This window comes from Toxotes jaculatrix, chromosome 3 (assembly GCF_017976425.1).
Source record: "Toxotes jaculatrix isolate fToxJac2 chromosome 3, fToxJac2.pri, whole genome shotgun sequence".
NCBI lineage: Eukaryota > Metazoa > Chordata > Actinopteri > Toxotidae > Toxotes > Toxotes jaculatrix.
The window spans coordinates 2,940,790-2,968,016 of record NC_054396.1 but is presented as its reverse complement, the minus strand read 5'-3'; the positions used below and the strand labels follow the sequence as shown (position 1 = coordinate 2,968,016).

General features: G+C 41.6%; 1 protein-coding gene across 1 annotated transcript in view; it reads left to right on the top strand.

Moving 5' to 3' along the window:
• The window catches only part of fbln2 (fibulin 2), a 60,692-nt gene that overhangs the window by 1,257 nt on the left and 32,208 nt on the right, over positions 1–27,227 (top strand). The window contains exons 2-3 of the mRNA XM_041034101.1: positions 1,580–3,511; positions 26,425–26,545. Coding sequence (XP_040890035.1) covers positions 1,687–3,511; positions 26,425–26,545 — 1,946 coding nt within the window. The 5' untranslated portion in view covers positions 1,580–1,686. The remainder of the gene's footprint in view (positions 1–1,579; positions 3,512–26,424; positions 26,546–27,227) is intronic.

Here is a 27,227-nt window from a genome sequence, read left to right as displayed (position 1 = left end):
AAACAGTAATTTCTCTGTGAATGGAACTATTTAGCCAAATGTTCACTTTGTCACACAGTTTTTTAAGTGCAAGCAGTCGAGTTTTTGATGTGTTTTAAAGCTGTACTATTGTAAAAATCAAGGTAAAGGTAATAAAAGCAGTTTTTACAATAATACACTAATAAGTAAAATGTGTAAATGTGTAGTTCATAGGTCAGATGACCATGTGATTAACAGGTTTCCTGACTTCTGACAGCAACATTCAACGCACACCGGTGTTAAATACAGCAGTTCTTACATCACTTTGTGAATATCAGTACAAGAATAGAACAGTTACAGTTTGATGCGGGGGGATGTTAAGTTGCAGAGATGACCCACAGGCTAGTCAGCATGCATTGCCCTGGGAAAATACGCCTTGCTTCACTGATATTACATTAGATCTGTTCAACAACATGTTGTAAATGTTAGGGTTAGTTTTTTTAGTTTAAGTTCAGAACAGAACAGTGTGGAGCAGCAAGGGAGTAACGTCAGATTAGAAGGTTTGATTCTTTAGTTGTTTGTATTTTACACAATTACCATCAGATTTTTAATAATTTATTAATTATCATCTTTGTTTTTTTACTTTCCGATGGTGAAATGAACCAGTGAGCTGACTTCAGAATGGAGCTGTGTGAATCCAGTCACTTTAACCTTTTTCACATATGAACTCCGTGTCTGGAGAATCAGGTCTGGACATTGTCTGTAGTTGTCCTTTCACACATTCAGCACACAACCAGAGAGTGTCCCTGTGAGACACGTTCTCACCTCCTGGAAATACTCCGTTTGTTTTAGACGAGCGGTGGCACCTGGGTAAAGCGTGCAGGAGCCGAGACAGAAACCTCATCCACACACCCACTTGCTCACTGTGAATTCTCTGAACTATGACCTGCTCTATTCACACATCAGCTCAATTGGACCTTACACAGACTAGGGAGCTGCTGGATAAAAGTCCTTTTAATGTCCAGTTCAACTGATTTGGACATTTGCGTTCACACACACTTGCTCCTACATCAAGAAAAGTTCAGAGTTGCAGTTCATGTGTGAAAACAGCTTTTAAGTCTAAAACTGTAACTCTGTAACTCTAAACATATCATTTACAACAACAATCAGTTGTCAGAGGAGACGGTGCACTTTGGTCCATACTCCACTAATTACTCCCAAAAAGTATAATCATTTTCCGAGTCAACAGCCAAAGCATTATGAAGCATCTGTGTTCAGCAGTTAGACTAAAGGGTTGATTGCAACACGAAATTGTTATAGCAGTTTTTTTTTCTTTTTTTTTTTAATGGAGATGAAGATGTGGTAGAAATGTACAACTTGGGCAGGTTCCAAATTTTCATCATGTCAGTTTCCATAATGATGCAAAAATATTGTGCTGCAGCTGATGTTAATGAGGAGTGTGTAGTCTTAGCGTTAGGACAACTCTGAGGCTGTAAAAACTGGACACACGTGAGCTCAACTATGGAGCCAGATGTTGGTCTGCTTTCATTTTAAGAAATAAGTCTCTGTCTGCTTGTCTCTCTCTCTCTCTCTCTCTCTCTCTGTCTCTAATCTCTGGCAGAGTAAAGGTGATTCAGATGGACAGAATGTGCCAGTATCCTTGAAGATAAACTTAAGGCCTTGGATGATACCTGATCTCCTTTGATTGTTGTGCATACACCTTGTGCCATGGCCTGTCTCATAAGAGCTGAAGCAGCACTGCTGAGGTGTACGTTGCTTTTTCTCTACCTGAGTGTCTGCTTGTGCCAGCGTGACTGCACTGGCGTGGACTGTCCCCTGCTGGACAACTGTATTGAAGAAGTGCTGGAAAGTGGCGCCTGTTGCGCTTCATGCTTACAAAAGGGTTGCACGTGTGAGGGTTACCAATACTACGACTGCATCAATGCTGGATTCAAGAACGGCAAAGTGCCAGAGGGAGATTCTTACTTTGTGGACTATGGCAGCACAGAGTGCTCCTGCCCTGCGGGAGGAGGCCGGATCAGCTGCCACTTCATCAGCTGTCCTGACATGCCACCGAACTGTATCGAGGTGTCAGAGCCTGCAGATGGTTGCATGCAGTGCGAACGCATCGGGTGTATCCATGGCGGGCAAAAGTATGAGGCTGGGCACTCCTTCCACATCGACGTCTGCCGGGTCTGCCACTGCCCCAACGAAGGGGGAAAGCTGATGTGCTACCCTGTGCCTGACTGTGATCCGAAGGAAGTCCATAAACCCATGTTAGCAGCAACAACAGAGGAGGACACAGCCAGCAGGCGTGACATTTACCCCTACAAGTTGGACCAACAAGGTCATTCAGATCAGTACTCAGCACCATACCACCTTAACGGGAATCTTCCTCTCTTCAAATCATCGCCATTGGATAAGGAGGAGCCAGAAGACTATGATTATGGTCCTGGAGACCTTTCAGAGACCTACCCTCAATCTCTGGTCTTCCCTACCCAGTCCTCCTCCACCAATAAGGTCATATCTGTGTCTGGAGGCTCTGACAGGCCTGACAGACGAAGCAAGCTGGAGCTGAGAGAGCGATATGGAGTTCGTGACCATGCTACAGACAAAGAGGAAGTGACAGAAAATCCCCTGAGAGAAGAGCCGAGCACTGTCAGGCCACTTATGGACGAGGACACCACCACTACTTCTTGGCAGCCCTCACAGGATATGACAAGTGCTCAAAGTGTGTCATTCAGTGATCAGAGTCCACAGACACACTTAGTGAATCCACTGCATGCACACAGGAGTGTCGTATTTCCATTAAAGCAGGGGGCTGAAGAACACCCAGAGTATCCACAGATGATTTCAGAGAGTGCAGGACATAATCAGAGAAGCTCTGAGACTAAGACACATCAGCAGAATGCATCAGATAGTGTTATACCCAGAGGTTCAAACGGTCAGATCAACGTTAGCCATCCAGTCAGAGGCACAGAGAGTCAAACCCATCAGCAGAGACAGCCAGATAGAGGGAATTTTCCGATGTACACGCCGAGAAGTCCAGAGAGCCCAGTCCATCCCCAGGCAAGTTCAAATGGTCAAAAAGAATTACAGGGGACAGTCGCACCGGACAGTGAGGAAAGGGTGAATGCAGAAGAGATGGAAGAGGAGGAGGAGGAGGAGGAGGAAGAAATAATAACCTTTCAGAGAATCAGTGAGCCTGAAGGAAAGGATGTGCCCTACAAGATGAAGTCAGCTCAACAGGAGAGAAGCGACACAGACCCCAAGAGCAGCGACCCAACCAGCATCTCCAAAAAGACCACGCCCGAGCCCAGCACCAGCTCCCCCAGGGGGCCTGACTACCACACAACCCCCATGGTCCATTTTATCACAACCACCACCACCCAGCTGCCTGTAAGGGTCAAGTTGGATGAGAGTCAGCCCAGCAGAAAGCCAGGTCAAAGGCTGTTTAACCTTCACAGTGAAGACAGAGAGGAGGTGAAGAAAGGGGTGATGGAGAAAGAGAGGAAGAAAGATCAGGCCGTTTCACTCACCAGACCTGATGAAGGTAAGTCAAAAGGTGCTTAACTGCTTTCAAAGCACAGGCCAACATGCTCAGTTCAAACACGCTGTTCTTTTTATTCATTTATTTTTAAATAGCGGACAGCGATTTCTGTTTCAGAATGTAATCCATCAGTTAGCAGCATGACGCACGTACAACTTGGGCAGGTTGCAACTTGCAGCATTAGCAGCAGTTGTCACCTCGCTTGTAAAAAAACAAATGAAAAAACTTAAACTTCTACATTCCTGCACCTGCTTCTGCTTCTTCAGCTGTGGAAGAATTCATGTCATGCTACTGCACGCTTCCACCAAAATGCCCAAGAAATTAATATCAATAGCGAGAGGAGAGGTCCTCAACCTTTAATTAGTGGTAGACCCACAAGTCAGCCAGGCCAATATATCAGCTGATATTATCTTATTTCAGATATACTGGCATCTGTGTAGGCTATATGTCAGCTGATAAAGTAAAAAATTGCAGCACAGAAATGTCAAACTAATTCTTAGTGTCTCTGTCATGTAGTGCATCCACCAGGTGGAATCTTTACATTGAAAAATGTGGCGCTCAGTATGAATCTTATTCATGGAAATCCATGTCAGGATTGTTGTTTACGTTTGATTGATTGATTCACAGATACACACTCAACAACCGGATACTCAAATAATACGAATACATAAAATACATGTGTAACAATAGATACGTTGTTTGATACAGTGTGATCTCGGCAGTAAATAGGATTTGATATCTAATAGATAAATGAGTTTCTTAATTTTAGTACTAAAGTACTAAATTAGAAAAGCCACAGAAAAAATATTTTTTCTGCCACACAAATACAAATGGTAAACAGTGGTAAGCAGTGAAAGTGGTAAACTGGATATTTTTTTGGTTCAGTTCCTATGCTGGATGAATTTTTCTCAGAAAGCTGTTACCTCCTGAACCTTTCAGGCTTTGGTGTTTTCAGTTAGACTGTGTAGGTTCAGCTCCCTGTAAATAAAACAACAAATAAAACTTGTTTTCAGTCTCAGTAACTGTTCTGTCGATGCTCAGACCTTCTTAAATGAGCAGTGAGGTTTGACAGATCCTGCATATTTTGTGATACAGTTGCAGTGTAATGGTTTCAGGAAGGTCTGTTCACAGCAGTAGAAGGCACAGGAGTGCAGAGCTACTGGGAAAGGGTTTTTCACAGCTGTGTCTTGTTTCCAAATATCACACAGACTCTGGGTCAGATCGGTGGTTCTGTCTGCTTGGTTTCAGCTATATCCACCAGCTACCCACCAACTTTGTCTGTCCTTAGGTGCTAGGCAGGTAGTGTGGTGTGTTTTTGACCTTGTTGATATAAAACAAGTGGTTAGTGCAGCTTTAACACTTTAAATTTAACAGGAGAATAACTCTAATCTAAATGACACATGCTTATGTGTACATCCATAGCAATTCATAAATCTGAATTATATTGCTTTAGCCGTAAGAATAATTTCTGTGATGCAGTCCAGTGCATTTAGTACATTGTCCTCACAGAACAATGTTCCCTTTCTTGATCCTGTTCTATATGCCAAGCCAGGCCATATGTCATGAGTATGTGGAAGGAGTGGAGACACTCTCCAGTCCCTAGGTATATGAACAGAACATAAATAGTGAGTGCAGGGTCTGTCTGGAGCAGGGAGTGAAACGCTCCTCCCGTGGTGAACATCCTCTCACAGCAGTCTCACACCGGTCAGCACCATCACTCAGCCAGCGAACAAGGCCAAGCCACTGTTTTACTGCACGTTGCCTCAGCTGTCCCAGAGGAGACAGACAGACAAGCTCGAGAGCTGGATTTTGGTAATAAATTCTCTTTGGCCTCCAGCCTTCGACTGCTTTTATTTCAGAGGTGTCTCTTAGATTGGAAAGTTTTTGTTTGATAGATATAGAATCTGCTGTATACATTGTTGTATTTTTTTTAGTATCCCGATGTCAAACGTTGTGACTGGTACTATAATGTCTGCTTCTGCTTGAAGTTCTACAGGTGGGATCATATGGAGGTGATCACTGCCTGTGTTAAATACTTCTTTCTGTTTACTTAAAAGAAAATGGAAAAGTAAAATACATCTGTTCTTGTATATTTTCTCCATCAATTCTTTAAATCAGGAAATGTAACAGCTCTCAGGAACTGACCATATAGTAGACTGAATGACAGTGTGTCTATAAACCGATGGTAGAATGCAGCATATAGAACATGGATTTAGCTGCAAATGTCACGGACTGTGATTTTAACATTTGGCCTGAATAGACTGGCGACTCCTTGCTCTTTAAACGGGATGGCTGAGTTATTTGATCCACAGCTGATGCATATGAAAAGGGTTTTTAAAAGATGTGAGCAGCATGAGGCAGTAGCAGATCCAGATGTTGGTGCCCTGAAGGGCTTCGATATGCAGAGTTACACTGTACACTGCACTAACACTGTAGACTAATACAGGGATTGGACACAATTGCAATCATATCTGTACAGTATAATGTGATATAACTCAATAATCCTGCAATAAAAACTGTACATGTGTATATATTGTATATATTGATTAGGGGTTTGATTGAAACTAGCAGTTTTGGTGAAGATTTTAGATTGAATGTATAAACATTCAATTTTCTGTGTGGAAATGATTAGTTGATGAATTGATTTGAAAATCAAAAGAACATAATACAGTAAACCTGTTCCAGCTGTTCCAGGGTATTCAATGTGAATGTTTCCTGATTTTGTAATTTAATACCCTTATAGGTTTTTTTTGGTTGGTTTTGGTAAGCTCCTTAACAAGCAGGCTGTGGATGAGGTTTGCTACATAAACTGAGTTGTTTCATCCTCACTCATTCTTTAACAAACTGTATATTGTTTGAAAGCTGAAATCTAGCAGTTTAAGATCTCAGTATCAGTGGGACCACAGTTACATATTTTGTAAAAGTACTTGAATACTGTAAGAGTAAAAAAAATCCCAAAATAAATAATCACTGGTCGCAGCCCATTACATTTGAGGAAAATGTCTCATGCCTCAAACTGTGAGGCATGAGAGGAGGAGGAGGAGACATGAAGCATGGATACTGCCTGAGGTGAAAGGGACAGGTGCATGTCACTGTTCTAAAAATAACAGGACGTAACTTATTGTTGTTTGGCCCCATTGGTTTGTTTCCCTCACTAACACTGATAGCAGCAGCAGCAGCAGTGGCTTTGACGCACAGTCTGTGGAGGCAAAAATCATTTCATTGTGATTTACACTTTGCAGTGATAGGTGTCTGTACAGGAGCTGCTAATTGCTAACTCGTCATATATATGGTGATATTCATGTGCCAAAATATAAATAAGTATTTGACTGATGTCTGACACAGTCTAAACAAATATTTAACATTTTAACCTTTTAAATGAACAATCTAAGTCAGCACTGTTGCACTGAATCACATTAGACAGACTGTACAGGCGTGGCTCTCCTGTGTGTGAGGCTCTCCACTAAAATGACATGATATGAGATGCATACGCTCAGCACATTCAATCAAAGTTTATTTACATACACATTAATTCATGGTATTATAGAGAAACTTGTGTCGAGTGGCTAGTGGATTGAGACCTGACCCGAAAGCTTCTTCCCAAAAATGACACGTCTTTGTCCTGTGGAGCATAAGTAGGAGGATAAGCTCAGGAGGAGTTATCTGTCAGGGTGACAGGGTGTTCTCATACCAGATAAACTGCTTTCTCCAGATAGAAACGCTCCAGACCACAGACAGGTGGCTGCTCACAATCTTATAGTAGAGATAGAGTGGAGGGCTACGCAGGGCCTCTCTCCAGGCTGCTGATAATGAAGTTTATCAGTGCTGATGGCCCTTCATCTCAGAATAGCACTGGCAGCGTTGCAGGACTTGGCAGCTCTTTAACATCTGACACAAACGGGCCCGTTTTTTTCGTAAAGCTGGATTTGGTTTGATTTTTTTTTTTTTGTAGATGATAGACACGATTTGTCTCACGAGTTATGTGCTAGAATTACATCTGTGTGTTTTGGCACTTGTGGCTCTTTCTGAAATTTTTTTTTTTTTTTTTGGTGAAGTTTGAAGTCACACTAAAAAACAAGGACATTGTGTGTTTATAATGCCATACTCCTGTTTGACATTAATCGTTGTTATTTTAACATATTGAAAAATGGAAAACCATTAATGGTTACTTTAATGCAAATTAGAACACGGTAAATCAGACACGTCCTTCCTCTTTCTCTGCCTGAGTAATATGAAATTGTTTTACAAAAAAGCCACTACAATTCATAATTTAGTTGCTTGACAGAAAATGAATCAGCAACTGTTTTGATAACTGATTGTTATTTTTCAAGCAAAGATGCCAGACATCTGACATTTCTAGCTTCTCGAATGGGAAAATTTGTTGCTTTTCCTCATCTTATATTGTAGTAAATGATTTGGACTGCATTTTTCTTATGTTTTTATAGACCAAGCAATTAGTTTATTGAGAAAACAAATAGGAGATGAATCAATAAGGAAAAGAGTCATTAGATGATCCCTCCATTAGCTCTCACTTTAAACGATTCCTTTCCTTTGTGTGTCAGATTGAGGAGGAAAGCTGTCATGCACAACAAAGGTCACAGATGGTTCTGAACCCAGGGTGGTGTCCTGCAGTCTGTGTAATACACACACTGCATAAAGGGAAATTAATCTTAAGGGAAGGTTACATGTTATGTTGGGATGATGAAACCCTAATTTGCTACAGCAGAGACTGTCAGCCTGTCAGCTAAATGTCAGTGTAGTAGCAGTGGGTTGTTCTGTACAGGTTACAGCGTAGGATGAAGATAAACGCCAACCCAAACAGGTGGACGTCATCCCTTATTTTCATTTCCAGTGACAGGCCACAGTACATCTTTATATCTTCATCTTTATACCCTTTACACTTAAGATAACTTCACTGCAGAGTCACTGGATTTATTGTGCTGTAACTGTTTAGATGAAGATATTGGTGGAATTGAAAGCTGATATTTTTGGTGTAATACTTTTATTTTCCCCTTAAGAAAAGAAAAGTAACAAAACAAAAAAACCAGATAACAGATAAATGATCATTAGCTGACAAGCAAGCTGCATCATGTGTGAGCTGTTAGCTGATCACTTCAGTACAATCAACCATCTATTGTAGGTCTCTTACTGTGGTTCTCATTAGTAGTGTCTTTCTCTTCCACACTGTATAATGATGCAGTAATGAAACGTCACCCTCTGTGACAATGCTTGGATTACAGTCATCACAGTTAAGATGGAGCCAGTTAGAGTTAACTTTACTCTCAGACTTAACATCAAACTTATGTTCAGCTGGTGCAACGGGCCGTTGCAGTATGAGACGAACAGACAGACACTCACACGCTAAAAATCCCAGATTAGCCGCAGGTATTTGTCCCTGGAAAAGAGCAGATTCTGTTGAGAAATTGTGGAGTCTCAGTTCCCAGGAGTCTGTTATGATGCTCCTCAACAATTTTCTCTAGATTACACAACATTTTAAGTGTTTGCTGAAGGGAATATTTTGCAGTGCAGGCTTACCCTGTCCCCTGTCCACAGTGAGTCATATAAATGACACTCAGTCAGACAGATATCCCTAACAGATAGAGAGTCTGGTCAATCAAACGAGGATGATTTATTTGTCAGGTATCTGCTTCACACTCCCTGTCCCTGGACTGAGGTGAGTCAGTCCTGAAGTGGCTTTTCAAAGGTTGCTCTCATGATACATTGGGCATGATGATAACAGCTGTCTGAGGCGTGTGTGTGCATGTGTGTGTGTTTGGCTCAGATTTCCATCTGTTACATTGCTTTCGACTTTTTGATAGACATTTGTGAATCACCTGAAGTAAGATGCTGATTTTTGTGTCACTCATTTAATTTCTGGTGTATCTATGGCATTTGCTTGAAAAAAGAAAGGGATATTAAGTATTTATCTACAGCTTGTACTGTAACTGTGACAGGCAGCACGACACTGTTAGCTCTGACATATCAAATAATCAAGGTGTGCCTGCTAGTAGGCTTGGCAATGTAGCACTGAAAATACATTGGCAAGAAAAAGCAGGTGAATGCTTTGAATTTAAGATTTAAATTTATTTTCATTAATGTTTACTTCTTAATTTTCATAGTTCTCACAGTGGGACAACTCTGGGTGACCCTTCTCTGTTGAACTTTGAAACAAACCATCATTTAAACCAAAGAACAAATTGTGCTTGTGGGAGCTACAGTGGTCAGGTCAGGTCAGACACAGAAATTATCGTATTGTTCTCATCCATATCGAATTGACCATTTAAATATTCACAGTACAGTGACCCCCTCGGCTAATGATATCAGCTAACTGGAGACTGAAGTTTGCAAACTTGGATGCCAATCAATGTCACCATGGAGGTGTGGGATAAAGATACTCTGACTCATACACTCAAAAACATGATAGAACACTGATTTTATGCAAGATTTGATTGGCTGTATACAAATAAAGTTTCTGTCTACGTGGACAACTGCCGGCGCGTATTCCATCAAATTACTGTAAAACTAGGGGCACCATCATGAAACCAAAAAGTTTAAAATATAAATAACTTTCTTCAGTTTCAGATTTTGTCTGGATAACACAGGACGAGTGATTTACAGAGCAGATATGCGTGCTTTGGCAGTCAAAAAAATCCAATTTAATTTTAGCTAGATTTAAATCAGATAAAGGTGGTGATAGAAATGGAGGCAGAGCCGCGCAGCACAGCGCGATTAGTTTCTGTTCGCTGCTCCAACTGCTGTCAGCTCTGGTGCTGAATGTTAGCAAAGTCGGCTCAGCTACTTTTGGAAAATACCCCAAATCCAGCAGGACCGAGTTGCTAACGATATCCCACACAGTGGATGTGGATGCAACTGTAAACAATGCTACATTAGCGTTACTACTCTAGGTAGTTATCTAGTTATTATTCAATGTTTTCATCTTATGTTGATGCAGAAAAACACAGTTTAATCCAGTCCTTAAGTTTATGCCCTTGTGTTTTTGGATTTGTAAAGGCGCAAAAAAAAACCAAAACACCAGGCTCCAAACTCAGTGACAGACCTGTCGTGCTAAGTTATGGTTGCTAAGCTCGATTAGACAATCGGAGGTTAGCAAACAGCCAATCACAGCTACAGTCAAACAGAAGTATGAATTTAAGTGTATCACCATAGTAAATAGTGGAATAACATTACTGATTTGCTCATTGCCCCTTTGGTCTTGAGAAAGGAGACTTTCAGCATTCTTTTCACGGATGTTTTGCATCATTGGTAACTGCTGGGAGCGTCTTGACACTCAAATAGCAGGGAAGTATTTGTTTCAGTACACAGTACAGCCTGGAAAGTGTGCTGGAAAGACTGAAATCTTAGTTCCCTGTGGAGTAATTGTTGAGTCACTGGTAACTGGTATCAATCAACAACCAGTCAACCCACAGATTTATTATGGTTATCTGCTATGACCATCTGCACCTTTAAAAATAAGATACACGACTAAGGAGATAACTGTCGATGATTCTCCTTAGCAGAAAAAATGTGTGCCTCTGCAACCTTGATCCAGATTCAAGGCCCCACACAGTCCCCTGAGAAAAAGTGCAATCAAAATGACAGTCACACTCACAGGACCTGACAGATAGGATAGTCATGGAATATGCTTCACACAGTCTGGACTGCTAGCTAATGGCTGTTCATGTTGTTACACTGCAAAGAGACAAAAAAAAAAAAGTTTTCACATCATTTCCACAGGACCTCTTTCAACTCCATGAACAGAGCTCATCTAGCAGACTCTCTGAGACCTGCGATGAGGCAGTCTGCATGTGCTCAGTAAATGCGAGGCAAAGGTTTCCATCTGTTCATCTATAATCACTGCTTCCTCTGGGATATACAATAGCAAACACTGAGCTATTTGTGCTTCAGATCAAAATGGGACTTTGATCTGAAATTTGGACTCTGTCCAAGCAGGGGAGGACGTACACAACCCTCAAAACGTATGTGTCTGCGTGTCTGGATTCATGACAGAAATGATTTACTCCTTCAAAGGACTCATATGTAAATAATGATGAAATGCTGCATCACGTGTGACGCTGGGTGAAGTGACTGGATTTCCAGGCTTACATTACATCACTTACAGTTGTGTCATTTTGAAGCACTTGTCTCATCCATTAAAGGATTCACAGCACATGGAGAGAACAGATTCACTGCAGTGGGTTTACTTTTGCCTGGTGTCATTACCCACTTGTTAATTTAAGACACAGACAGGGTCTATACCAATACTTATACCCACAATATTTGCAAGTCAAGTGCTGACTTGTGTGACATATTTACATACTCTTGGTTTTAAAGCTAAAATGTGCAATGGCAAGTTCTGAAAATCAGGCTCACTTTAGCATGGGACTCTAAAGCAAACCACCCCCATCTCTCATCCATTCCTCTCCCTTCTCTGTTACGCTCTGTCCAGCCTTTTACTTACATTTCTATTTGCTATTTAAAGATGGCTGGAATTGCTTGAGGTTACTGAGGACATTTCACCTCACAGCCAAAAGGCTTCTTCAGCTCTTACTGACCGGGTTTAGGGTCGTTAGCACCTTGAGAGTTGTTGAGGTCACATGTGAGGCATCGACCCACCCTGCCGTCATGTGAGTCATTAGCCACTGATAACTGCTGTCATAGATGGCTTCCTTCACTCCTCAGTGTCTCAGCTAATGCAGACTTCAGGAACTTGCTAGCCTGTCAGTCAAGCAGCTAATACTAGCTTGAAGCCTCTGTGCGGGCACAGTGTCAGACCAGAACCACATACAGATATTGATTGACAGCCATTAGTTCTCAGCCCTCACTTTGGCCTTCTGTGGTTGTTCAGAAGGACAAGGCTCGGTGAAAAACTTCAGAAGGGAATATTTCTGCACTGCTGCCAGGCTGTTCGACAAGTCTGGGTCACAAAGCCTCTCCATATTAAAATGTGTTTTGGAGCATGTTTCAACTAAAAAATATTAGAAAAAAGTTACATACTGTAGCTTTGATAAGTCAAGGTCAAGAATGAACTGTCTCTGTCAATATATTTCATAGTTTGAGGGTTTTCAGAGCAGAGAACGACAGTGTTTAAAATGAAACCATTTGCTTTAACTGTCTGAGGCAGAATACAGTCAATATAATCCATATTGGTGGTCTGAAGGTACGTGTTAGGATTAGTCTGCGTCCATGGTAACATGAACGTGAAAATGAATGTTCGGCCAAAGTTAAACCAGGAAGTTGGTCTGTAAGCTGTGATTACAGACCAACTGTTTACAAGAAGTACAATTTTGTTAAAAACAAATGTCTGATCATCTGAGTGCTCAAATATTTTACCCTGTCAAATGTACAGTGGGGCAAAAAAGTATTTAGTCAGCCACCGATTGTGCAAGTTCTCCCGCTTAAAATGATGACAGAGGTCTGTAATTTTCATCATAGGTACACTTCAACTGTGAGAGACAGAATGTGGAAAAAAAAAATCCAGGAAATCACATTGTAGGATTTTTAAAGAATTTATTTATAAATTCCTGCATAAAATAAGTATTTGGCCAATAACAAAAGTTCAACTCAATACTTTGTAACATAACCTTTGTTGACAATGACAGAGGTGAAATGTTTCCTGTAGGTCTTCACCAGGTTTGCACACACTGTAGCTGGTATTTTGGACCATTCTTCCATGCAGATCTCATCTAGAGCAGTGATGTTTTGGGCCTATCACTGGGCAACACGGGCTTTCAACTCCCTCCACAGATTTTCTATTGGGTTGAGGTCTGGAGACTGGCTAGGCCACTCCAGGACCTTGAAACACTTCTTACGGAGCCACTCCTTCGTTGCCCGGGCGGTGTGTTTGAGATCATTGTCATGCTGGAAGACCCAGCCACATCTCATCTTCAATGCTCTTGCTGATGGAAGGAGGTTTTTGCTCAAAATCCCACGATACCTGGCCCCATTCATTCTTTCCTTAACACGGATCAGTCGTCCTGTCCCCTTTGCAGAAAAACAGCCCCAAAGCATGATGTTTCCACCCCCATGCTTCACAGTGGGTATGGTGTTCTTGGGATGCAACTCAGCATTCTTCTTCCTCCAAACACAACGAGTTGAGTTTTTACCAAAAATTTCTATTTTGGTCTCATCTGACCACATGACATTCTCCCAGTCCTCCTCTGGATCATCCACATGGTCACGGGCAAACTTTAGACGGGCCTGGACATGTGCTGGCTTAAGCAGGGGGACACGTCTGGCACTGCAGGATTTGATTCCCTGTCGACGTAGTGTGTTACTGATGGTAACCTTTGTTGCTTTGGTCCCAGCTCTCTGCAGGTCATTCACCAGGTCCCCCCCCCCCCCGTGTAGTTCTGGGATTCTTGCTCACTGTTCTCATGATCAGTTTGACCCCACGGGATGAGATCTTGCGTGGAGCCCCAGATCGAGGGAGATTATCAGTGACCTTGTATTTCTTCCATTTTCTAATAATTGCTCCCAGAGTTGATTTATTCACTCCAAGCTGCTTGCCTATTGTAGATTCACTCTTCCCAGCCGTGTGCAGGTCTACAATTTTGTTCGTGGTGTCCTTCGACAGCTCTTTGGTCTTGGAGTTTGGAGTCTGACTGTTTGAGACTGTGGTCAGGTGTCTTTTATACAGATAACGAGTTCAAACAGGTGCCATTAATACAGGTAACGAGTGGAGGACAGAAGAGCTTCTTAAAGAAGAAGTTACAGGTTTTTGAGAGTCAGAAATCTTGCTTGTTATTGACCAAATACTTATTTTACGCAGGAATTTATAAATAAATTCTTTAAAAATCCTACAATGTGATTTCCTGGATGTTTTTTCCACATTCTGTCTCTCACAGTTGAAGTGTACCTATGATGAAAATTACAGACCTCTGTCATCATTTTAAGTGGGAGAACTTGCACAACCGGTGGCTGACTAAATACTTTTTTGCCCCACTGTAGTTGCAGTGTTGTCAGGCATTAACTTGGTGAGTACGTTGTTATTATTACTGATAGAAATTATGCTCAGAGCTACAAAAATAAGTCCCAGTATGTAATAAATCACAGTTTTTCTCTTAAGAGCCCAAGACATCAAATGTCACTGTTTGAACAGACCAATGATTTCATACACTAAATGTTATGTGACCCAAAGTGAGATTTCAGTACGGCTGTTCATCAGTTTCTTCGTCACCTGCTTCATCAGCTAAGCAGTGTTTCATGTCAGTTTGCTAATAGATCAGTTAAAGGGACTGATTGCACAAATCAAACAGCTAATCTCTGCAGAGTTTTTGGCTCAGTCATCAAGACAAACTTGTCCTGTCTGTAACGTTCTCCTGTCCTGGCACCTGGCTCTGAATGCCTCTGTTTCTAATTCAAATGATCACATTGAGGTCACCTTTTAAATACTTACAAAGGACATTACAACATTACAAAAATAAGCAAATAGAGGAGTTGGAAGCACTAAAGCCATTTGCAGTTTGTCCTTGGCTGTGCTGCCTGCAATTTAAGCCAAGTCCGGTTTTATCACCCGATTGTTTCCTCCAACACCGGTGCTGATTAGGATTTTGCATTGTGATTATTTATAATGGCTTTCTCAGAAGGGCAGTTTAATTAGTGCTGGAGGTTGTGAGGGAGTAGGGTAATTTTGGGATGGGCACAATATTTTAATGGTTTTAATTCAGAGGCAATTAAAGCTGTAATCTGCTATTTTTTTTTTCAAAAAAAAAAAAGAATTAAAAAAAAAATCTGTTATTAATGAATGTCAATTGTGATTCAACAAATGTTTAGAGCTGGAAATATTTTTTTTGTTTTTTTAAGGTTAGGTCTTCCTGGAATAAACTTCTGATGCACAGAAGGACAGGAGGAGATGAGTTTTATGTTTCAGAGTTCTTCAGAATAATGAGGTAGTTAGCATGAGTAGTGGCAGCCAGCATGGCTGAACACATTAAGAACTGGGCCCCATTCACAGACACTAGACTTTAATCAAATTCAGTCTTCTCCACCAAGTATTTTCATTGACCTGCAGTATTTTTATTTAACTGCTGCAGACAGCAAAGTAGTCAGAAAGAAGCTTCTCTCTAATCAGCCATCTACCTCTGTGCTTTAAGTCCTTGTTTTCTCCAATTTGTCATCAGGCTTCTGCAAATTGATCATCACCTCCTACAAAAGTAAGAGGCTTGAATCCTTCAGCAGATGCATGTGGTGTTAAATTAATCAATCCTGATGTTGATACGGAAATTAAACATACTTCACACAGGACTTTATGACTGCGCTGTGTCGAGGCTAGTATTTGTTTTAGCTAACAAAGTTTGTGTGTGCTGGCACAGACTGTTTTAAGGTGCTAAGGTTGAGCGAATGGCCAGACAGGAATAATAAAATGAGGAACATTCTCTAAAGATGAGGACATTTGGGCGATCCTCACTTTCTCCGTATCTCCGTCTCACTTTAGCTCAAGGTTGTAAGGACTCAGGTCTCCATTTAAATTTAACTATTTAAATGCCAAAAAGTGACATGACTTACAAGACTGGGAAATAGAGAATTGAATTAAGTATAGTATAGTAATAGCAACTCTGTGTATGTGTAGGAGTCGATGCAGGAAACACAGTGGTGTCTGTGTTGAATTCCAGGAATAGTCACTTATTGCAATGACTTGAAGTAAGCTCAGCCAAAAACACACTGTGGCAGACACATCAAAAACAAACACACATCATCTTTTCCCCAGATGGTTGTGTAATCATCCCTCATTATCTGAAATGATGAGCTCAGGATTTCGTTTTTCGCTTTTAGATATTTCAGTCACTCGTTCTTCAGTCTCAAGCAAGGCAAATTTCTTGTTTTCAGCTTCATTGTTTCTACGTATCATCACTGTCAGCTGACTTTGACTCTCAGTCGCAGCATTATGTTTTGTCAGGTTTAAGGATACTCCGCAACACCATGGGTTCAAGACACCGAATCAGTTGAGAGTGCTGAAGTCTTAGTAGTTTGGTGATTCCCCGTCCATTCTCACAGCTCCCTGTGTGATTCTGTCAAGCTGGTGTCCTTTGCCGGAGTCCTGGCCTTGTGTGAAAAGGTGTTCCTTACGGGCAGCTAGAAACAGAAATATGAAATGAGTCTCTTTTATTTCATTCATCCTCCCAGTCCAGAGAAACGAGACCACAGGACATACTTTGTAGCACCTCTGGAACAGCACCTGTAATAAAGGTTGTTTTTGCTTTATCCTCCTCAGCAACAGCATACTGTTGTCCTTCAGAGGACTCCATATAAGCTGTTAGAGGGTCCATCCTGGGAGATTGACCATTGCCAGATCAAGCTATTTAAGTCAAAAGGTCAAGAGGAAAACCTTTGAAATGAAGTCAACCAGGCTCAGCAGCAGGCACAAACCATCACGCTGTCTAATAGTGTTGCCAACAGTATCGACTCGACCGAGGCGGGGTATCAGTAACTCGAAGGCAAACAGAGCAAAAGGACACAAACCCAGTTATTTACGATGTCAGAGGAAGCTCTATCTGATTATCAGCTCCAAGATGGATGAGGCCCTCAGGTGTCCTGCACCTGCTCCCTTTCCAAGCCCCTGATTTAGCACAAGATCTTCAAGTGCCCTGAGGTTGTTTTTTTTTTTTTTTCCCTTCTTATTTGAAGTCCGGGTGTGAAAGCAGCATTACTTGTAATAGATGGGAGGGTACTGTTATTGCCTTGGACGCAGGGGGGAGTCAGTACGACCCCCTTGTGTCTCAGCAGTTCTTGCATGCAGCTGTCCCTGGATAATGCCAATGTCATGAAGGTCTGCTCCTCTGCACACTCCTCTGCAGGTGTCAGCCTGACATACTGTACGACCCCAATCACCAAAACAATACTGCATTCTCTGAAGCTGAGCCCACAGGCTGGACAGATGGCTACCTGAGAACCCCTGAAGATTTCACATGTTGGTGCTTTAGCGCGCGGTGCACGAGCCAAGAGGGTATCCTAATGTTTACATAGTGGCCTAGAAAAACACACTGATCTTAACTTAGATTCATCCCGTTTGTGTCACACATAAAAGAACGTGTACCTCCTTTTTTTTCTCCGCTGCCTCTGGCGTTTTGTCCTTGGCCCCGAACGGAATAAAACTCAGCTCTTCACCAACTGTCTGGGTGGAAAAATCAGAAACTGATTTTTTTTTTTTTATTGTTATTGCTACTCTCAACAATGGAGTGAGTGTCTCTTAAGATGTCTGCATTAAAAGCAACTGGCATAGATACTGTGAATAATGGATGATATTGATTCTCATCTGTTATATTTCTTGCATACAACTCTGCTTGATGGCTTTCTTTTACATATCTTAAGTGGATCTGTGAAAGCTTTCGCCTCTCAGCGCACTATCGCCTGCTTTGTTCTCAGCCGATGTCAGAGCCATTTTGTTCATGGGGCTCGTTGGCAGGGAGCAAATCCTCTAAATAAAAGCGGATGATGATGTAGAGTGGGTCCCTCATCTGTCACCAAGGTCGTTCTACTTATCTCTGAATGTGGAGTGATAGCTGGGTCATGAGCGTGGGTTGCCTACTTTTGTTGTGACCCCAGTCACGCTGTGTTCAGCGCCTCCTGCCAGCTCAAAAGTGGAGCATCAAGCCGCTAATCACGAAAAAAACTACATTTGTTTTTGTATTTGTAGGACTTAAGCATGAGTCAACAAACACTTGGATCTGCTGTCGGGTACAAAAAAAATCTTTGTTTCTTCTTGAGGAGCAGTGGAGGTAATTGGGGAAACCAAAGAATGTTATTTTTGCATCTAATCAAGGCAACAAGCTTCCTTGTAATAACATAGTTTTGCAAAGAGAGCATGTGAAACAGTTGAAAGTGGTGTTCTCCTGCCAGCGGAGTCAGAACTGAAGTGAAGACAAAATGAGACATCTTGTGCCTTTTACAGACAGTATATCATATGTCATACGGCAACAAGGGTCAGTCCACCAAAAAAAAAAAAAAAAAAAAAACTAAACTCCACCTATGTCTAGCGGTATGTGGCCATGCAGATAGCTCTGGTTTTATGTGCCCAGTTTTTGACATATTGGTCTTTGTAATTTCTGCCTACACCGCAATACAATGGAGGTGGATAGAAGCTCTCTTTCCTGAGCGCGATAATACAGAGAAGTCCCTGTTAACAGTTTTCAAAGGAACTATTTCTTCAGCATGTAGTAAAACTCCAGTGGACACGTGGTGGCAGAAATCTCAGAGACTCGGTTATTGAACAAGTTATACAGGTGTAGCACTGTAGCAGCTGTGGATGTCAGCCCTCAGCTCTGTTCATGTTTATTCCATCACATGTAAAGATTGAAAGTATCAGCAGTTATATTTATGGAAAGTGGCTATAATCAAACTTTTTGTAATAACTATGTATTCAAATGACAATATGGAAAGAGTGGAACAATGTGAAAGGAGTTTCTTGGAGTAATGAGAATTTTCACCTGAACCTGCAGCTCCCCTCGACTTTACAGAGCTAACTAGGGAGTTTCAGCTGTTTTTATTGTTTAGCGGTTTGGCCCACAGCTTTACCGTTTTGGTTCACTCTCACCGCTCTCATAGAGCTGATTTCAGATGCAGCAGGCAGCTGTTTTCAGAGAAAAAGATCTAAAAACCCGTGGTACACCACCTGCTCAGCACCAAACACGGTGGAGCATTTAACAGTTTTCCTGAGAACATGGTAGAGACAACAAACACAGCTAAAAGGGAGTGAATATTATATTTGCTGGGTGAAACACGACCCCAAATAAAGAATAATGCTGCTGCTTGATGTGCTAAAAAGTTTGACATACCAGCTTGTAAGGTGACGATGTGTTAGTGTTGTTCACAACTTGTTTCCCTGCCCACATGGCCAAAAAATCTGTTATTGTTATGTTATTGCGTGTTTACACAGGGCAAAATGGGTAAATATCTTGCCCAAAAGAAATGATTGGGCATTTCAGGAAACTGCATTATTCACTTTTTTCCCTAAGAGCTACCCAGAGGTGAAGATGAAGAAGAAATAGTTATGTCTCACAAGTCTGCCTAAAACAACAAATAGTGTTTTTTTCCATTTTGAGTTAAACGAAAGAAAAGAAAGACTCACATGGGGAGTTAAATTATATAAATTATATATTTTAACTCTCGACAGGGCCAGGCCAGCTGTGTCCCTCCTGGTTATCTTAGCTTAGCAGTCTTTATGCTAAGCTAAGATAACCACATCCTGACTCCAGCTCTGTACTTAGTGCACAGGCATTAGATTGATATTGATTTTCACATCGTGCTCTCACAGTGAGACAGGGGATACTGGGACGGCTGGGACCCTGATGCAGTTGCCTGCTTTGCGCAATTGATAATCCAACCTTGTGTGCAGCCAGCTTCCCCCAAACAAATCGTTCTCACTTTGTCCCATCTTCTGTCTTTCTCAGTAGGCAATATTACTCCTTTAAGTATGTAATATCAGGAGCTCAATGTTTGTATTTTCTCCCTCTAATGCCAGGGTATATGTCCACTGACTACTGAAATGCTTCTTTTTTTCCTTTTGGAAAAAAAGATTCCAAATGGGTTTATTTCACATTTTCAACTCTGGGACCAGAACTCTCCACAGTGGGGCTGCTATGACTGGCAGATGTGAGAAGTCGATTTGAAAGACAGTCTTGGATTTTGTTGCCAGCAGTGCAGCTCTTTTAAACTCTGCTTTCAAGGCCATGTCTGGTCCACAGCTCAGATCTCATCCAGACTGCTGCTGCCACCGCTGCTGGTAGATTCCTACCACAATGACCTTAAGCATAATGAAGCATGAGAGAGTGAGGGGGTCCCTGAATATAAAGGAAGTTACTCATTACTCACTTTTGGTGTGAGTAGGTTCAGAGTACAGGCATGTTAACATGTGTATGAATGTATTAGCCTGTAGGCTTTGTAGCATTTTATGACATTTGTACTTGTAAAGCTAAAATCACATCTTGACCTCATTAACCTCACATGCTTATCAAAAACTGAAGCAAACTTCTGTGGCCAAATTTGTAACATTGACACGATTTTGTGTTTGCACCGCACTGCTGTTTCATATTCGGAGGAAAACAGCTGCAAATATTTCTCCTGAGGCAGCTGAAGTCAGACCTGGCTGGTATCTGGGGCTGATCGATTGCCAGACATGCAAAGGGCTGACTGGTGTTGGGAGGCAAAGCCTAGCCATGCTAGGCATTGCAGGAGATTAGCTTTGCTCGGCATAGAGGTGTAATTGTTAAAAGCAACAGCAAAGCTCGTAGCTCTGTTGTGTCAGAAACAAGAGGCAAAAAGTGAGTGGAAAATATTGTACGTCAGGCTTTGCCCCTCAGGAAGGCAGAGATGAAATGCTGTGCTGTACAGGATTTTCTTTTTCTGTTTTGCCGAGACCACATATATCAGGCACCACCCTGACTCAGTGTAAGGACAGTCCTTTGCAGCCTACAGTCCATTATGTTCCCATCTGCTTTACAGATGAGATCCTGGGGGGCTGAGTGAGAAGGAAGGCAGAGGAGAAATGGAGATGATGCTCTCATGCCGATGTGCTCATGTTAAAACCTCGCACGGATCCAGGAAATTCAACAGTCCTTGAGCTAGTCGTAAAAAAAAAAATTGTATCTAGGAACAAGGCTGTTGCTGCAATCCACGTGAGACCACAATACTCTATTATTTTTAAATTGTGGCTATTTTTAAATCAACAGTAAGAGCCATCTTTTATGTAAAAATACACCTGTCTTTCTTATCGAAATCAAAATGGTCCCTGTCTGCAAAAATGAAACAGCTGTGACAGGTGTGCTCTATGGCTGAAAATGTTTGACATTGACAGGAAACTGCTAATTAATAATACAGGGCAAAGTGTACTGTGCCAATTACTGCCGTGGTCATCAGAATGCCAGTCTGCAGTCTGGTCCTGTATTATTATTATTGTTAAGTTATCAAACCCTCATTAAAGCCTTGAGCTTAAAGCTTTACAGCTTAGTTCTGAGACATCGTAGCTAACTTCACTTCATTTTCAGATTTGACTGACAAGAAGTAGTTTTAATTTTCATTTAAGAAAGAGTTTTAAGTACTTTGCCACAGAGCTTTGATAGAATAATAATTGGAATAGGAAAAAAAAGTTTTAGTGATATAAAATAAATTGAAATGATGTTTGGTTTTCATGGTCATCATTAGTCTCAGTCATACCAGGGCGAGAGGAGGGACCGGCTTATTGGATTATAGCCTAACTTTTCATTGATGGAAACCACCCAAATGGTACAAAATAAATAAAAAGTAACCCAATTGGGCGGAAAATCATCCAATCTGGCAACACTGCTGGTGCTCCCAATATCTGTAATGGGCTGAGCAAAAAAGATTACACAGGGCAGAGGAGGCGGCTTTGTTTTTCATTTTGTCAGCACTTCTCTCTGACCATTTCCATTTAAAACACATGCATATGAAAACTCATATGAAAAATCTGGATGTAGAATAACAAGTGTCACACAAGATGAACAGAACAGCTTTCAGGTTGAAGCCAGTAAGTCTGGTGCTGCGTATGTTGGTGAACCCAGACAAAACACAGCGAGTGATAGACCTACCAAAACATACACAGACAAGCATCACATTACAAAGACTCAGGCAGAGGACAGAACCAAAGCACAAGGTGGAGATGGTACAGTGATAAATTTTTCACAAGAATTGAAGGTATTCCTCATACCTCCAGAACTCATTCCTCTGTGGTCATACAGGACTGAAAAGGTCAAAGTCACAACACGTTGAAATTGTTCTTCATCCTTTCTTAGAACTTAGTATTTCAGTGACTTAATATGCCCCTGAACATTGAACAATATTCCTGCCAATCTGCTGTAAAACATGTACTTTATAATTCTGACAGTCTCCTCATATTGTTGTGGAGAGGGAGTGAGTCAGTTCTGCTCTGCCTGGTTTATTTGTCTAGGAGGCATATTGATGAATGACCATCACTGTGTGTTTCAGGGTGAGAAAAGCTTGTGACTGTGCCAGAGGAGTGGGAGCTTTGGCAGTTAGCATCCTCGCATTGTTCTAAACCATTACCCGCTCTGGCCTGCTCGTATTATTACATCGTAAAAACGACACTCCCTGAATGCCCTGAGTGCCTCATCAGTCCATTCATACTGGCTGCACAAATAAGCACATCGAAACAGAAAACATTCAGAGGCAGGAAAGATAGAATCCATCATGTTTTACGCCTGTGAAAGTTCAACAGGAATGTGGGGAGTTTTTCTTCTTCAGAAAGTGTGCTGGAGACAGTGCTGTTTTTGTCTTGGTCCATCTTTGTGATTCAGCCTGACTTTATAACTCTGTTTATGAATGGTCAAGCTCATGCATTTGAACAAATATGGTTTTAATGGTTAATGAAATTCTGTGTTTCTGTGATTCTACGTACAGCTGAGGGTGAAAGAAGAGTGGGGTGACAGCTCAGATAATATAAAATATATTGATTAGTGCAGCTTTAAGGTCTATCCAATTCATCTGTTTAACAGCAGAAAAACACTGGAATCACTGCCTTTAAATGAGGAATTAATTGAATCCTGGATACTGTGAATTCATTTGACAAAGATGACAAAATGTCACTGCTGTTTTTTCGTCGGTTCGGTCAGAGAAGAACGTCCATCATATCAGTAGTGGTCAACACTAATTGGCTGATATTTCTAGGCAGCCCAATACCAGCATGATAAATCAGCAAGTCAATATATTTTCACATCATTAACACATGGAGTATCCATACTACAGAGACATTACTGGCTGCAAACAGTAATAACATCACATGCTGTAGTTGGAGCCTGGATGTTGTCCGACATTCCCAGGCGGCGCAGATGTGTCTGACGTGTCTCAGTGTGGTGTGAGACAGGTCTGTGTTTGGCCAGACAGAGTAATGATGGGCAAGCAGTGTGAGGCCAGGCTAATCAGTCCAGACAAACCCCGTGGGAGTTCCTTAAGTGGGCGGATGTGGGTGGATTTTTGGTCTATCTCCTACAAAACAGCCCAATTTGGGAGAAAGGCAGTGCTGCCATCCCAGCAACCGTGTTGACTCTTTCAACAATGGCTATTGACAGAAGTGTGCTTTCTGAGATATAAATATATCTGCTTGTTTCCATTGTTTCTGGGGTAATTAGTAGGCTACTCCTGAGTGTTAGGCTGCATCTGACCCTCCGGTTCAACCCCATGTTTGGCCTTTGGCAAGCATTTCAGGAACATACTTAACATAACAGTGAGAAATTACACTGCTACCAACTTTATCATTTAGTGTCAGTGTGAAAAACCTGTGTGGTTGTAACTTTAAATAAAGCCCCACAGTTTATTTTCCCTCTGCACAAACTCAGACTGGGATGCTGTTTTTGCTTCTTGCAGACGTTTAGAATATCGGTGAGAAGCAAACCAGCAAAGATGTTGTGTGAGCAGTCATTTCCTTCTGTTGTATTTAAACATCTGTCGTCACATTACTGTGTTTGAGATTAAAGGCTTTTCAAAGTATGTTCTCAACAAGGACAGTCTACAAAGATAATGTAATACAGAGTGACACGCTAATGTTCTGGAGTAAAATACTTTCAAGCATCTTCCTCCCTCAGTTTCACACCATTTCCTGAAGACAGTGCTTATAAATAATGCACTGTAACTTACAGGCAGCCTTTTCTTTAAATTACTGTTTAGTAGGATTTAAAGAGAAAGCTATCAACTGAAATAAAAAGAGTTTTAACGTGAAGCTCAAAGTAGAGCTGTTTAAGGTACTCCTGGCTCAGTCACTCTTTGTTATCTGAATGTACATAGGATTAACATAGTTCAGACATAATACACTTCAGGGTGAATACACCACTAAATCCACTAAATCTGATCTCAGTGCTTTATTTGGCACCATGTAGAGCACTCTTTCTAATGTAGCTGTTTTTTAATTACAAGCAATAAGCTTCATGTTCCAACAGGAATTCATACAATGAAGTACAGTGAACTCTGCTTTGTAAGTGTAAAGTACAAGTGTATTCGATACTGGATGCTTTCACGCATCAGAACACTATGAAAGTTATTGAAATTTTTTCCATATTTACCGTTTTTTGTTGACATATATTAGGTTCATGTCTTCAGAGTTATAAAACAAAGCTTCATTTCACAGTAGTGTGAATATGAAGAATATGCAAATGTTCTGTATATAAGCCTGTGAAGGATTATTGAGTTGAAAAACAAAAGCTCTTTGTCAGAGGCTTTTCTTCAAAGGGCACAGAGTGAAGTTTGGTGTTCGTGCGTGTGTGTGTGTGTGTGTGTGTGTACGCTCGCTAACGTGGATAAAAGCGACAGGGTGAGTCGGCTTTGAGTCTGACGTGGAGGCAGCGGGGAAGCTGACAAGCTCTTGGTGCTCTATAGTGCCAAGCAGCAGCGGCAGCAGCAGCAGCTTGCCTCACAGTGTGTTCATCCACCAGCTGAGCTCCATCCAAAGCAGCCAGGCTCGCTGTGACACACTCAGCAGTGGGGGGCCATTTCAGTCTCTGTGGGACCTGTAGTGTTGCGAAGAATGTCAGTGATTGCTGTGACGGCTGCCGCGTCAGCATGCTTTTGATATAGGCAAGGTTTGCTTCAAATTGCCTAATTAGAAGCAACTAAGATGGATTGGTTCTTTTTTTTCTCAAGCACCAGAAGAAATGTGCGATTTAGAAATATGAAATACATTCATTCAATTATGGGGATTTAATAGGTTCCTGGTTTAACATGTTCTATGCTCTTTTCTCTCAGTGATGACACTGAATCCATGCCATCTTTCCTCTGAATCAGTGGATGGCAGAATGGAGATGGTTTTGAAGAGGAGCCATTACTGGAATTTTATTTTGGTATTTTTCTGACAACTGATTTAATGCACAGTGCCATTCATGAAGCTGTCTTATGTCAGTTTCATTAACCATTCAGTAGATATCCAGTGGATAAAGTCTCAGACTAAACAGTACTATAGGATCATGTTATGGCCCTTGATTTTAGTTTTTCAGCTTTGTTTCTGACCAATCATGTATTTTTGTTTGGACAGACACCACCACCCACAGCGACCTCAATGATAAACATAAAGTAGAATTATCAAATTCTATCAACAAAAACTGAAAATATATAAACTTTGTGAAAACAGACTTCATGGATGAACTGTACCACATGGTGATCTTGGTGATCTGTTGAGTTTTCATCTGCCATCATCAGGTCCAAATTTTCATATGTAGGCTACACTTTGATTTATGACAACACATCCAAACCATGACATTTTTATCAGCCACAGCTGGACTTTGTGTGTAGTGCGGATCAGAAAAGGTCAGAAAGCCAACATGCTAAACTAAGATGGTGACCGTGTTAAACGTGACCTGCTACACACCACCATGTTTGTGTTGTCATTGTGAGCATGTTAGCATACTGACATATGCACACTGTCTCATAGAGTTGCTGTAGACTGTTAGCAAATATTTGGTTCTTTGATTAGAACCAGATATTTTCTAAAGCAGTTGCTCATCTTTTGTTCTTGTGATTCAACCAGGGGAGTTTCATGTTCGTCCAAACCTTGGAAGTTCTCCAACTCCTAACATTGTACATAAACACTCACGCTTTGTCAGCCTGCCACACTTCTTGCTCACAGCCCTACCAGAGCACTGCCATTCTACTTGTGAAAACTATTTATAGAATAAACTGTAACTTCCTTTAGACCTGAGTAAAAAGTTTCCAATCATAAAATGGACTACTGTATTCTGGACTTCACCTCTTTAGTCAGCTGTAGAAATCGTAAAGGCGCCTTTGAGGCCTGGTGCAGTCTACCATATGTTTGACTCCGTACTTGAGCCTCTGCACTGCTCAGACCTCAGTCGGTTCCACATAGCGTAGCTGTGCAGACACAGAGGATTTACTGCTCAACTGTTTTTATTCCATCAGTCTTGTGCGTGCTGATGTGTGCATACCTGCATGTCTCTGGGCTGCAGGTCCAGGTGTCTCTGCTGAAGACCTGCTGCAGAGCTGCTGTGCTGCTGGCCAGAGGTGGGCCACTGAAAACCACCACTGCAACCACATGCCTCTGCTGAACAGTGACAAGCACATATGCAGGTAAGTGATGTGGTCTTAGGGGTGAGAATGTGGTTTTAGTTACATAAACATTTCTGGAAGATTCTTTGGAAAAATCATTTCATTGGTTGGAGCAAAACACCCCCAACTCCAGCAGCTAGCACAAGCTCTAGACCCTGTTACTCCTTCGGTGAAATACACCTCAACGTTAGATTATTTAAAGGGGCACTCCACCAATTTTTCTCATGACGCGTAAGTCGTCATGGAGAACATTACTCAGCATGTGAGAACAGTTAGCTTTATAAAGTCTGAGGGGAGAGCAGGTTAAATTATGGCGTGGTACCTCACATTTGAAACAGAAAGCCTTTGTTTCAGTTGCAGGTATGATCTAACGAAAGATGCTGGAGTCATTAGGGAAGCATTATTGAAAGTGTAGGACCCAGAATTCAGGGTGCATTACGCATAGGAGCCAGTCAGGATATCTCAACATCTGGTCCAGTGTCTGCTGCAGCTCCAGAGTCAGGATGAGGACAGAGAGGAAAAGCACAAACTATGGGAGACAGAAGACTCAAAGTTAATGTCCTGCAGGAGTGTGATACAAATGCATGGAGAGAGAGAGAGAGATGAAGAAAGAAGAAGTGCTCAGTGCATCATGGGAGTTCCCTCAGCAGCCTCGGCCTATAGCGGCACAACTATAGCGGCCCTGACTGAAATCTTCATCAAA